The sequence below is a fragment of the Balaenoptera ricei genome, chromosome 14 (genome assembly GCF_028023285.1).
Source record: "Balaenoptera ricei isolate mBalRic1 chromosome 14, mBalRic1.hap2, whole genome shotgun sequence".
NCBI classification, from domain to species: Eukaryota; Metazoa; Chordata; class Mammalia; order Artiodactyla; family Balaenopteridae; genus Balaenoptera; species Balaenoptera ricei.
In genome coordinates, this window is record NC_082652.1 from 92,132,914 (window position 1) to 92,146,541 (window position 13,628).

The window sequence follows — 13,628 nt, forward strand, 5'->3', positions numbered from 1 at the left end:
TACAAAAACTCCAGGTGGCCTCAGGGCCAATCACCGACTTCTTGGGCTTTATTCCTGGGGCAGGGAGGGCGAGGATGAACGGCGCTGACGGATATCGAGGCCTGCGCGCCGCCGCCTCCCCGCCCGGCGCGCACGGAGCGCGCTCAGCTTCCCCTGCCGGGGCCGGGGCTGCACGCGGCGTTTGTCGCCTTCGCTGGACGCAGGCAGGTCCGCGCCGCGCGGAGGAGAGCGCGCGCGGCCGACCGTGGCGAGGAGGTGGGCGGCGACCCATCCCATTGGGATTCGTCCGGTCTCTCCGCGCGGGGAGGCCCCCGGCGGGCGCGGATTTCCGCGGGGCCGAGTCCTGCCTACGTCTCAGTGGCGACGGAGTGGCCCCCGGCCAATGCCCGCAAAGGCGCAGAGCGCTCTCCCGTTTGACCAGAAACCGCGAGGGGAGAGAGGCGCCGGCCGGCTGGGAGGCGAGGGGAGCCCTCTCCACGAACCGCGCGGTACGTGGCCGCGCGCCCGGCTGTGTCCCCGCAGCGCCGCGGGAAGGGAGCGGCTCAGAGCAACAGGTGCAGCCCGCAGCCACTCCCGGGACGTGCGAGACGACCTGCAGGGGCTCGGAGTCGGTAAGGCGCGGAGAGGGCTCTCTCCACCCGCAGGGCTGCACCGGCAGGTCCCTCCTCCCGGGTTCGGGCGGATCAGCGGGCGGTGGTGCCTGGACACGGGGAGCCCTGCGTCCTCCGGACAACCGCCCCGGTCCGGGAAGGTCCAGCTCCGGCTCCGGTCCGTGTCCCCTCTCGGGCGGCCCCGTGCAAAAAGACGGTGCCACTAGGCACGGGCGCCCGGGCGCGTGCCCATCAGGGAGGCTCAGCCTCAGAAACTCGCGCTCTGCGTGCCAGGGGCTGGGTGCCCCGGCGCCCCGCCGCGCCTTCCCTCCCCGGCCAGCACCCTTCGCCGGCGCGACCCGGGCGCCCCCCGCGCGCCATGGAGCTGGCGGCCGGGAACCTCAGTGAGGGGAACGCGAGCGGGCCCGAGCCCCCCGGCCCGGAGCCCGGGCCTCTTTTCGGCACCGGCGTGGAGAACTTCATCACGCTGGCGGTGTTCGGCCTGATCTTCGCGCTCGGCGTGCTGGGCAACAGCCTGGTGATCACGGTGCTGGCGCGCAGCAAGTCGGGGAAGCCACGCAGCACCACTAACCTGTTCATCCTCAACCTGAGCATCGCCGACCTGGCCTACCTGCTCTTCTGCATCCCCTTCCAGGCCACGGTGTACGCCCTGCCCACCTGGGTGCTGGGCGCCTTCATCTGCAAGTTCGTCCACTACTTCTTCACCGTGTCCATGCTGGTCAGCATCTTCACCCTGGCCGCGATGTCGGTGGACCGCTACGTGGCCATCGTGCACTCGCGGCGCTCCTCCGCCCTGCGGGTGTCCCGCAACGCGCTGCTGGGCGTGGGTTTCATCTGGGCGCTGTCCATCGCCATGGCCTCGCCGGTGGCCTACCACCAGCGCCTCTTCCACCGGGACGTCAGCAACCAGACCTTCTGCTGGGAACAGTGGTCCAGCCAGCGCCACAAGAAGGCCTACGTGGTGTGCACCTTCGTCCTCGGCTACCTGCTGCCCCTCCTGCTCATCTGCTTCTGCTACGCCAAGGTGGGCGCGGGGCGGTCCGAGGGCCCCCCTTCCCGGGACCCGCAGCGGCCCCGCCCCTTTGCCCTCATTCCCCAGAGTTTTCTGCGGGGACCGCGCGGTGCCCCATTCCTGCTCCCCCGGCCTCGGCTTGGGCTCGCGGGTTTGACGTTGCGCGGAAGTTCCTCGGAGTTTGGGCAACGCCAGGGAAAGTTTGCAGGTCCACTTCCCGGGCGTCCGTCCTCTCGCCCCGGCCCGGGGCCCTGAGGTTGTCCCGGCGGAAGGCGGCGTCAGCGCCCACTTCTCAGTAGGTGAAAGCCGCGCCGCCCCTTCAGCCCGCGCGAGGACCACCCCAAGTGGCCGCAGGGTCACGGCGAGCGCTCCATCCTCCTGAGCGCACGCCTTTGCCGGGGGGAGGGTCCGCGCCCCTCCGCAGGGCCCGATGGGGAGATTTCCCTGCCCGCGGGGTGCACGGGGTTGGGGGGCGGGCGGGGACCGGCTCTGTGAAGCCGCTGCTTCTGGCGACAGAGCTTTGACTTTCGTCTTATACACAAGTTGGGCGTTACAAATCCAAGTGGTTAGACAGTATTTCTTCACGGAGTCTTGAGGGAGTCTCCAGAGAACTTGGGATGGATGGGCTTCCAGCTGCTGTTTCCCCGTTTCAGTCCTTTTAGGAAGGGGTAAGGAATATGAAGTGACTCAGGTGGCAGGTCAAAAGCCCTACCGCTGAGAGACACACTGTTGACACACCTCTGGTCCCCTACCCCGGCACCTCCTTATTGGGAAGATGGCTGTTACCTTGCCGGCGCAAGCCTCCCCCTCGTAGCTCAGCACAATCACCTTCTCTTTCATTAATAACACATGAGTCTGAAGATTTTATACTGATCTCAAAGTCTTGTTTATACTGGAGTAAAAGTATATGCTGGCTAGTCATGAGACGTGATTCACGGGGTGAGCTCCGCTCTCCCTGACACACCCTCCCCAGACCCACCACCGTGGGAAAAATACTGCTGTAACCACATTCTGAAATTTCCACAATTCTATCTTCATCTCTGTCTTCGTATCTCTCATTCTATTTCTCATAAGGCCGGGACTCTAGGACTCTGAATAATCAGATGAGGTAGAACAGCAGTCATTTCTTATATTCAATTCATAGAGTTTTTTGTGTTTTTTTTCCCCCAGCAGAAATCTTGACTGTAAGCCACCTGGTTTTGTCTGTCCCCTCTCCCCATGTCATCTGTGTTGAGTTATGTCTGTTTTGAATGGTAATATTTCTGGATGTGATCTGAAAGAATGTCCTGCATCAAAGGGTTATATATAAAGAGGTGCGGTAAAGATGGGGAAATTGGGAGATCACTGCAGCTTAGCTCTTCGGTAAATGGCTGTTTTATTCATTTCATCTTGTGCAAATGCAAATCAAAGCTTGATTTGCACAGCCCAGTGGTCTCCAGTGTGCGCTATCTCACTTAATCTGCAGGCCACCCAGTGGGTTGGAGCCATTGTGCATATTTTATTGATAAGGAAAGAGGGTTCTGGAGGAGTGAAGCAGCTGACCCAGATTATGAAGTTGGTAAACGGTTCAGGGAGGATTTCAGTGCAGGAATTCCCGGTCCCCCAAGAGAGGGGCAATTGCTGAGGGCCTGTAGGGCATGGACCTTGGGACTAGAGGATTCTTACAATATTTGCTTCTTCATTCATCCTGACACGGATTAGACTTGAAGCATATTCTTCCTTCATTTCCCGAAAGTCTTTGGGGAACATAATTCAGGTCTTCTTAATGGAAACAACAAGGTAAATGTCTAGGAATAAATTAGGTTACATTTCTGTCATTTGAGAATTTATACAAGTCACACATAGGGCAAAATTTAAAATTTTTCAAAAATTCAAAAAATACATGATCATTGGGATATTTTTTATATGGAAATAGTTTGCTTTTAAGCATAACTGGAAATTTCTTTGGAATTCAAGGTAATATTTGCATATTCATTCCAGGGCTTGAAAAAGTGGGAGTAATGACCTCCAGTTGCTTTCCTTTGGTTCAGTCATTAAGTGTCTGCTATGCGCTGAAGGATTTTGCTCCTTAAATGTTACATTCAGGACTGATTATTTCCCGACATGAACATGACCTCTGGGCCTGCCCACCCGCCAAGTTCCCCCACATCCCCAGAGACATCCGACACCCAGGATGACCTTGGCTCAGGTTTGAGTGTGGGGTTTCCTGCACATACTCCTAAATGTACAGAATGACGGAGAAATGCCACCATGCCATGGTCATCATCTTCCAAAGAAATGTAATCATAACCCATCGTGCAACCCACGTTTTTCTCCTTTGGTGACAAGTCCTTCATTGGGTTGCATCACAGTTTATCAATGAGGGTTCATAGTGTGGGCTCTCGAAGTGAAACAGAGCAAAGAGGAACATGCTTGGGTGTTTTCTCCATTGACCACTCAGCAACGTTCCTTAGGCGTTTTGCAGTTACCGAGACGTGATCCCCCCGAGTTTGTGGAAGGAATGAGTAACCCCCGGGGTAGTGTTATGAAGCAGGTAACATTTGACTTTTCCATATGGAGTCCTCTCCAGGTGGCCCTCTCTGATTTTGTTTTGCTGCGTCTCCTCTTGTCCCTTGCTTTCGGTGACCAGTGTCCTCCTGTGGTCTTCTGGGAAGGCTGTCCCCAGAGAACCTCGCCAGGCCGGTCCTCTCCAGGCAGGGTCCTGTCCAGCCCTTTCCTTCCCCTTGAAAGTTCTCCTCATTTGTTCCTGCCAAAGCCTCTCTTCTATCTTTGCCCTAGATTTGATTTTTTATACCCCAGTTTCTGTTGGCAGCACAGTAAACTAACCCATTGTTAAAGTGTTGAGAGTGATCCCAAATGTCCCTGTAGCAGGTGAAAGGCTTGTCTTGTAGAGACGCTAAGCCCCTGTAGGAAGTGAGGAGTATCTCAGCAGAGCTGGGAATTTGGAGTCGGAAATTCACGCCCCCCATGATGGCTGCTTGACCTGCATAGGAATCCCGAGGGGGTGAATAAGTCCCGTGGCTTCACAATCAGGGAAGGGCCCTCCAGAAGGGCTGCATCCAGCCGAACGGAGCAGGCTTTCACAATAAGTCCAGTTCCGTTAAATTACCTCCGTGCTGCGGTGCTTCAGGGGGACAGAGAGGTGGCTGGGACACTGCTTCCAGTTTTTGGAGAGACTCATTGAGTAACAGATGGACAGTCTAAAGCCCTTAGTCACCCAGAGCTAATTTTCCTTAGACTTTTCACTCAGATGGGGCATAAGAAAGAACTCAACACCAGTGTGGCATATGTACAGCCATCTTGGCCCTGTTGTATAGCTTATGTTGTAAATTCTTACATAGAACCAAAGTGACTCACATCATTTCTCCTGAGCATTACACTGGCGAGAGAAGACAAAGCTAGTTTCTCTAAGGAAGGAAACCAGTGTCTCCCTGGAAGCCTTCCTGATGGGACATTAATTGTAGAACCTTGGTGAATGGTCTGCCGGTCATCAGTGATGCTGGAGGGCAGTCTGTAGTTTCTCCATGTATCTAGGATTTAACATACGGCAGGGACCTGGGATTGTTAAAATGTAGAGTCTTGGGGGAAACCAACGTGGAAGCGAGACCAACAACGATGCACATGTGGGTAGCGGTGTGGCTCTTTCTGGACGAAACCGCAGAGCTCCCTGCACCAGAACTCTCTGCCAGCAGGTGCTCCGGCCGCAGATGGCACCTGGGCGCCCCTCAGGGTTAGAGGAACAGGTGTCCTTGGCAATTCTTAGTCATCGTTACTCCACCACCTCATGTGAATTTCAGCTTGAATGACCTTGTAAATGATGGTGGTGGTCCCATTTCAGAACGTCAAGAAGTGTCGATGCAAAACGGACAGTGATTTGTGCGGTCTGAGACAAACCGATTTTATTAGTCTGTGTTTTTCAGGTCCTTAATCATTTGCATAAAAAGTTGAAGAACGTGTCAAAGAAGTCAGAGGCATCGAAGAAAAAGGTAATATTCATGGGTTTACAGCCTATGCGCCGTTTCTAGAGCTCAGTTTATGTATACTCTTAGCTCTGCTTGCATCCACCCAATGCCTGTGACATTTTGGTTCCTGGGTACAGAGATTTGAAATGAGCCTCTTACCATTAGGCAGAGGGTAGAAATGGGAAGTCGGCTGTTCAGGGTGGCCAGGTGATCGTGCTGCACGAAAACGTGGATGCAAGTCTCGGGAGGGGAGGAAAGGTGTATTTTCTGGATTCTGAGCCTCTTGAGAAGGTATGTTCTAGGTTGGTTGGGACAGAGTGCCGAGTGGCTGGATCCGTACTTTGCATGAAAGTACAGTCATTTTATTATGTATTTACCACCTCTGATGTGATTCCAGAAGGCCCTGTCTTAATAATCTTTCGAGAGAGTGTTGTTACAGTCTCTCCCTGAAGCCTCAGAAGCAGACGCACTGTTCTTCTCTCTTCCTCCCAGACTTGTGCTGACTTTGGCCCCGAGGGGAGAGAACTAGAGATGGGAGGGGCCTCAGGGGAATTCAGCCCATTTTTAATCGTCTTTCTCATCCCGTGAATTCTGAATTCCAGAAGCTTCTCCTGAAGAGTTTTACAGCATCTAACATCCTGCAGTTTATCACACTTCACATTTTGAGGAAAAACTATTTTACAAATCAGGATTAGTTTACCTCTTATTCAGATAATACCTATATCATCTCTGATTTTTAGAAAGTAGAATGAAAGTTGATGAGATTATTAGACCATATGATTAGGGAGGAGGAGATTATAACCAGACATCTTTACACGCAAATATTACTCATAACATCTTAAAATACCTTGTTTTTCCTTCTAAATATTTATTATGATCAAGGACACATAATTTGCAGAAATTATAGTTTAATCATATTTGCTTTAAAAACTTCTGCATAAATAAAGTACAGCTCTTCCTGACTTTTCCTTGTTTATAAATAATAATGTGGCTAAAAACACACCTGTTTTCGGAGTCCGTGAAAAGAAATGGCAGACAGTTGGTTAAAAAGCACAAAATTTAGCTTGTATTTGAAGAGGTTAACACCCTCGGGGAGGGAGGGGGCTTGCTGAACTTCCTCAGAGGTTATGCCCTTGGAATGTGGTACCTGCTTATGATTGATGCCAAAGATTTTCTGCCTCTTGACAGGAAGGAAATGAAACTTTTCTTTAGCATTGGCTGGATCTTATTTGCACGCTACAGTTAGTTTTAGTCTCTATACTTGAAAACTATTGGAGAGAAATTGTGGAGATTCCAGAGGAGAAAAAGTGATTAAAAGAATGAAAATAGATCTTGGAAGAAATGATTAGAAAAGCTTCTGTTTTACAGTAAAAAGATCTAAAGATTAGTGATTAGTTTAACATTTACATCGTTTGGTTTTATGTGTATACGTGTGTGTATGGGGGTGCGTGTGTGTGTACATATATATGTGTGGGTATATATTATATACATATGTGTAAATGTAATTCTTACCATGGGAGAAGTTCTCAGCATTTGGAGGAGGGAAGCTTTTCTCTTCCATGCTCACAACCTCTGACCCTTAATAACCACTGAACAGATGGCAGATCTCTTTTGGTATATTTAATTGCCTCTTTGTTTGCACAGAATAAATAGAGTGTGGTGCTGGGGCGTGTGTGCGTGTGCGTGTGTGTGTGTGTGTGCACCTGCGTCTAGGCAAGGGATGGCACACAGGTGTGGGGGGGGGGTAGGAAGAGGGAATGGGAGAGAGAGAGGAGAAGGAGGACAGGGAGACGGGAGACCCAGGAAGAAGAGTGGAGGGTCCAGGACGGAAAGCCAGCTTGACTGTCAGCCCTGAAGGCAGAGAATGGACTGGCTCATGGTGACGTTGCCCCGGGTCTTCGCACAGAAGAGCGTTCCTGGCATGTATACATGTTCAGTTGCTGGCGGATGACGGGGTGATAAGATTTTGATAGTTCATTCATTTCAGCTGCGCCCGTTTCCAGCTCCCGTCTTAGTGGCTGAGTAGGGTGCCTTCCTCTGTGCTGTATCCACCCACATAGGGACCCCTTAGTGTTAAGGCTAGTAGCGCTCACGGGGCAGAGAGTTAGGTCTTTCATCACAAACGTGCCGAACAGTTATCCTGCATGTTTGGAGGGAAATACAAATGAAGAGTGTGATTTCCGTTGCCAAAATAGTAGTAATCATAGTACAGAGCCCTGTGCTTGATTAATGCCAGGCTCTGCTGGACATAAAGAAACGTTTTCTGGCACAAAGCTGATCAGATACTAAAACGAGATTCTTAAACAATTTCCAGAAGACTTCCCAGTGGGATAGACCTCCCCACCGGATGGTTTCTTCTAATAAGGAAGTAGATGCGAGGCCCTTTTGGTACCTTCTCAACCACGAGGTTCTTTCAACAGCTGTTCTTTTTTTTCCCCTTCTGGCTTGAAGTAATTCAGCAAGCTTTTTGGCTGTCATTTATACAGTTTACAAAATGTTTTTCATCACTCTCATCTTTTAGTCACTTTTTTCTTCTCTGCCAAGTTCCATTAGATGGATTATGAATAAAATTCTTTGAAGAAAAAAAACAGATGTCTCAGATGGCTTGAAAAGGAGCATCTCCGAGGAGGAGGAGAAATTAGTATTTTCCAGATATACTTTCAGAGTGAGGAGTAAAAAGAAGGCAGGCTAATAAAGCACCCAACCTCAAGTATAGGAATTAGTATAGAGATTTAGCACATGACCTTAAATGATGACTTCTTCTCTATCAAACGATGATACGGTGCTTCCGTACTCTGCACGGACACATGGGGGAAGTAGGAGGTGCGTCGGGTGCACATCCATCTGTGATTGAGGCCAGTGATACTGTAAGAAATGAAAACAGCCTCATTCCCCACAGAGGGGACTTGTCTCCTTACCTGCTGACATTTCAGAGGAGAAGAGAGGAAGCAGCTTTTGCGAATCTTTCCGAGGAGACGTGTGGGTCAGCCTAGGCGCTGTCAACATTGAGGAAATACTTTAGCCTTTCACTTGGGTTGGGTGAGATGATTTGCTTTTGTTGTGGCTTTTGTGGAATTCTTCACCGGTTCTTCCAACACCCGATTGAGATGTTTAGAAAGGCAGGTTCCTGGGCAGCTACCTAATCCCCGTGACCTATGGAAGCAGAGCCATCGGGCACGAGACCTAGATACCAGAGTTTTCGCAAAGCTCTGCCCTGCATGATGATGGCTCGCTGATCTGCTGGAAAGCCGGGTTTGTGGTTGTTAGTACAACGCCTTATTTTGACCGGGTCTTGACCTGGAGCTGGCGTATTCCAGGCGCCTGCTTTCTGAGTCGGGTGTTGGAAGCAGTGGTGGCTGCAGGCCCCGTTCTGCAGTGTGGACTTCTTTCCTGCATTCCCTCCCATGTCTTCCCAGTTCCCTGGACCCAGAGGCATCTGCAGCAAGCCTCTGCTGCAAAGGAGACAGAGGAAGAAGCCATGTACCGCCTCTGCCTACACGCAGGGATGTGCTCGCCTAACGTGACGCCTTGGCCGTGTGGACGCCTGTGGGGCTGAGCGCCAGGGCCCGTGTGCAGGGCGCCCACCTGTCTGACGGGCTGAATGCCTGTGAAACAGGCAGAAAATAAATAGTGAACCCTTGCTGACACTAAGCTGGGAGCACAAACATTCTATTAAACTCTTTTGGGAACAGGCTTCGATAGATGATAGAGTTTATATAAGTACCGATTGAGTATTCTTTCCTGATTTATATTGTAATTGGAATCCGGTCACATTTCAAAGCTATAGGTAGACCAAGAAAAAGAACCTCGTTCATGGTTCTGAAAAGACCAGTGGAACTGCTAAAAATAAAAGATAGATTTTGAATGGACTTGGGTAAAAAGACAGTAACAAACACCCCACAGAAAACATACCATACTGCCCATTGCCCTACAATGATGCAAAGATACAATATGGCTCTTATCAATAAGCTGCCGGGGTATATTTCTGCCCTAAGCTTGGTACTTAGTAAGAACTTCCTAAAAGGAGCAATGCAACAGAATATCAGAGAGTATTTTGTGAAGCACAGAGATCTTCTTATTGTCTTAGAAAGAACAGATGATGTGTTCTGTTCTATTTGCAGGTGTAATTACGTCTAGATGCTTTTTATTAAATCATCTGGGAATGTATCCCACACACTAATGGATAAACAGATTGATAGCAGACAGTCCCTTAATATATGTGAGCAGATTGCTTGTTTGCTTTGTGTGTCATGTGGTCGGTGGCTTCAATCTGTATACCTGCCACCCTATAAAAACCTGTCATCAGGTTTGTACCTGAGTTGTTTGAAGTGTTGAAATGGACCAGGCCCAGTCAGGGAATCATCAGGTTGGGTCACCCTCTTCACAGGCCAGGACAGTGAAGCTCAGGGAGGTGACATCATTTTTCACAGGTCGTTAACCCGTTTATGGCTGATGTCGGTCCTCGGCTTTTGCACGATCCGTGCACCTTCTGATGGTGAGCTTGGCTCTCATCTCCAGCCCCCCTGACCACCACGTGTGCCTTGACCTCGACCTGCGGTCTGAGCATCTCCTCTCCCATTTCTGCCCGGGTTTCCCGGCTTCCAGCCCGTCTCTTGGACAGACATCTTCCCCGAGTCAGTCTGCTACGTCGTGTCCCTCCTGGAGGAGTCTTAGTCCTTACGTTCGGGACGTTGTTGTCCTTAACAGCAGGATTCTAGTTCATGGGAAGTAATAGGAAAGTCATTTTGTCTTGTGGGAACATTCCTGTGGGGCCGGGGTCTGAGCTTCTCCCGGGGAAGAATGTGTGGGTCCCCAGTGGTTTCCTAGTTGTGGAATCACTTTGCTCCACCCTGCGAGGTTGTAAGAGAAAGAAGCCTCCTTCCTTCTTCTCTCTCCTTCCCCTCAACCTCCCCCCACACACTCGTGGACCCCAGTCGAGATCCCAGTCTCTGTAGAGGGGAAGGTGGACAGGGGACCACCAGGTAGGGCTTACAGTCGATTTAGGGCCGTGGCTGGGAGGGGACGAGGGGCACCCACGCTCTCCTGCTCTGGGAGGCGTCCTGACCACCAGGGCTTCAGGTGGTCACGTTTCCGCTCTGCATGTTCAACGCGGTCTTTTAGAGCATCACAGCCTGGGCTTGATCTGAGGAGGAAGAGAGGCTACTGGATTCCCAACCTCAGGGGAGAGACTGAAAGCATCTCTCTCTCTCTCGTGTCCTTAATATTCCTTTCACCTTCGAGGAGCAAACGCCCTAGAAGAGAATGGAGGGGGATGGGTGCTGGAGCAGGGCAGGGACCCAGCAAACATCCCCCCCCTGTGATTCAGTTACAGGACTGAGCCCACAGACCTGCCCTAAGGCTCCGCGGTCCAGACAGCCCTGGGTGCTCAGACACAGGGATGCAGCTGCCGTTACCGGGTAGATCTTGTGGGATGTCCTCTCCCTGAGCGCCAGCTATTCAGAGCACGGTTTGGGATCACATAGACCGGCCTCCAGCTGTAACTCTGCATCCCGCCGGGGGGCACCAGGCACTGTCCTAGCCAGGCTAGGTCTCAGTTTCCTCATCTACACCGCGGATCATGATGTGGTCTGCCCGGATTGGGGGCAGCGAGTGAAGAATGCACAGCCAGCCGTCAGCCGAGGTCGCCTCTCGGTGCCCCCCACCCAGCCCTGGTTCTGCCGTCAGGCGGTTGAGCCCAGCTTACAACCTTTTAAGGAAGAAACCAGCTGATGGCTTTCTATTTTATAGTTTAAAAAATGTTAATAGCCCACCGTCTTTTGTTCGAATCCCTAGAGATGGAGTTTTCAGTTAGTTGCACGGTTAGCTTTTCAACGTGTCCTGATTTGGTGGTGATGGAACACAGGAAAAGTGTCCCAAGACTTAATCCCAGCCCTTTAGGTTTCAGCCCATGGCGGGCACTCAGAACAGATGCAGCGGGGAAACGGGGGCGCACGCGCGGCGCACGGGAGGGAAGGCTCCTCTCGTAACGAGGTTATTGCTCGGGGAAGGTCTTCTCCATCATCTGCTCGGCAGAAATCTCAAAGGACGCGTGTGGACCCTGCCTCTGATTTCTAGGTGTTTCAGATTTAGGAGCGGCAGGGAAAGGTTGAGACACGAGCAAACAGGGAGACAGGCCCTGAAATGGCTCTCTGGACCCACTGCATGTGTTGGGGTCTCTAAGTGTGTCCAAGTTCAGCAAGGTGAAATAAACATCTCTTCTTGTCTGTTGAGGCAGCTCTTGGGAGCAGCGTTCGCGAGCTCAGCCGAGCTGCCTCCCTGGGCTCAGTCCCACTGTGTGCCGTGCAACGGGGTGTAAAGTTACCGTGTTCAATCTGTGTGTTCCTGTTGCCATGACTCAAAGCACGCTTCCTGGTATCCACATGCGTTTCACATACCTGCTAGGATTATTCCCTATGGAGGGTCAAGACCGGTCCCGGGGAAGTTTTGAACAAAACTGCTGCACGAAGTGAAGGTTAACTAACACCTAAGGCAGATTTAGTACTTACTTGATCCTGTGAAAATACACAGAAAATTCTCTCAGGGCGTGCTGTAAAATGCTGGGTTCCTTTCCTGCTGTAATCGATGCATTGCCTTTCTTTTCCTTCTCCTAGACCGCGCAGACGGTGCTGGTGGTGGTCGTGGTTTTCGGGGTCTCCTGGCTGCCACACCACGTCATCCACCTCTGGGCTGAGTTTGGGGTCTTCCCACTGACACCCACCTCCTTCCTCTTCCGGATCACCGCCCACTGCCTGGCGTACAGTAATTCCTCCGTGAATCCCATCATTTACGCGTTTCTCTCTGAAAATTTCAGGAAGGCTTATAAGCAGGTGTTCAAGTGCCACGTTCGCAATAAGTCACCTCTTAATGACACTAAAGAAAATAAAAGTCGAATAGACACCCCACCATCAACCAATTGCACTCACGTGTGAAAAAAGATCAGCGTGTTCTTCATGCGGCGTTTTCATACTTGTGGACTAGACACATAAAAAAATACAATGAGGTGTTAAGCAAGGCAGCAACTCGTTACCTTAACAACAATTCATATTGTATGAGTTAAATTCCACTTGTGTTTAAAAAGTACTTTGATCTACCTGGAAAATCCCTAGGTCTAGTGAAGATTATTTCTAAATTTTATTTTATTTCTAAATTCTACTCCATAAGCAAAAGAGAATAAAATAGTTTTATACCTCTTAAGAAATGAAAGTTTAATAGAATTCCCTAGATTTGCTCAATTCTTCATAGGATAAGGAATAAGGACCTAGAAAGATGGTCAGGAATATTTGTGATCTACATTTTGAAGCAAATTTATTTAGAAAACGTGTTTATGCTTTAGTTCTTCAATTTTAAGATAAGGGGTAATATTAAAACTGTGTGTTTTAAAATACGATCGTGGACACATGAAAGTGTTCCCTGAGTTTTATTTTTGCGACCATTTATATTGAGACACTGCTATTTGATGGAAATAAGTTTAGTGCACATGTCACATTTGCTCCCAGTTGTAAATAGTGTACAGGGCTTCTGAGTTGTGCTGCATCTGTCTGCGATCATGAGGTCCATTAAGTTTATCTCAGGAGGTCAGCAGGTGTTGTGGCCATGACCCTGGGTGTCAGCCATCGGGATGTCAATTAAAAGCTATCCTGTGAACTTAGTCTTTATTGAGTTGACTAGAAAAATCAGGGAAAATCACCACCTGCAACTATTCTAATAGTGGAAGCTGTGAATGAGATTCTGAGAATGAAACTGGACATTAAAATTTTATATATATATATATATTATATATATATGGCAAGGTATTAGCTATGCCTTGAATGGAATCTACCCAAAAGAGAGAATTTAAAAAATGTCAGTGAAGATGATGTACAGAAAATAATTTCCATAAATTCAGAACTTAGCAAGTCATATGAGATAATTGTCATGCCATGTGAGGAAAGCATACTAAATGTTTGGTTCAGATAAATTTTGAAGAAAGCAAATTTTATGAATGGCTATACGTAGGGATATCATATCTTGTACAGACAAATGCTTTTTTCATTAAATTTGTAA

At 49.9% G+C, this 13,628-nt stretch overlaps 1 protein-coding gene across 1 annotated transcript; it reads left to right on the forward strand.

The window, feature by feature from the left end:
- The first annotated feature begins 969 nt into the window (after nt 1-969).
- On the forward strand, nt 970-12,514 carry GALR1 (galanin receptor 1). The gene is made up of 3 exons (XM_059894870.1): nt 970-1,635; nt 5,544-5,609; nt 12,197-12,514. Exons 1-3 carry the CDS (start codon nt 970-972, stop codon nt 12,512-12,514), a joined length of 1,050 nt encoding a protein of 349 aa, XP_059750853.1.
- Nucleotides 12,515-13,628: the final 1,114 nt, after the last annotated feature.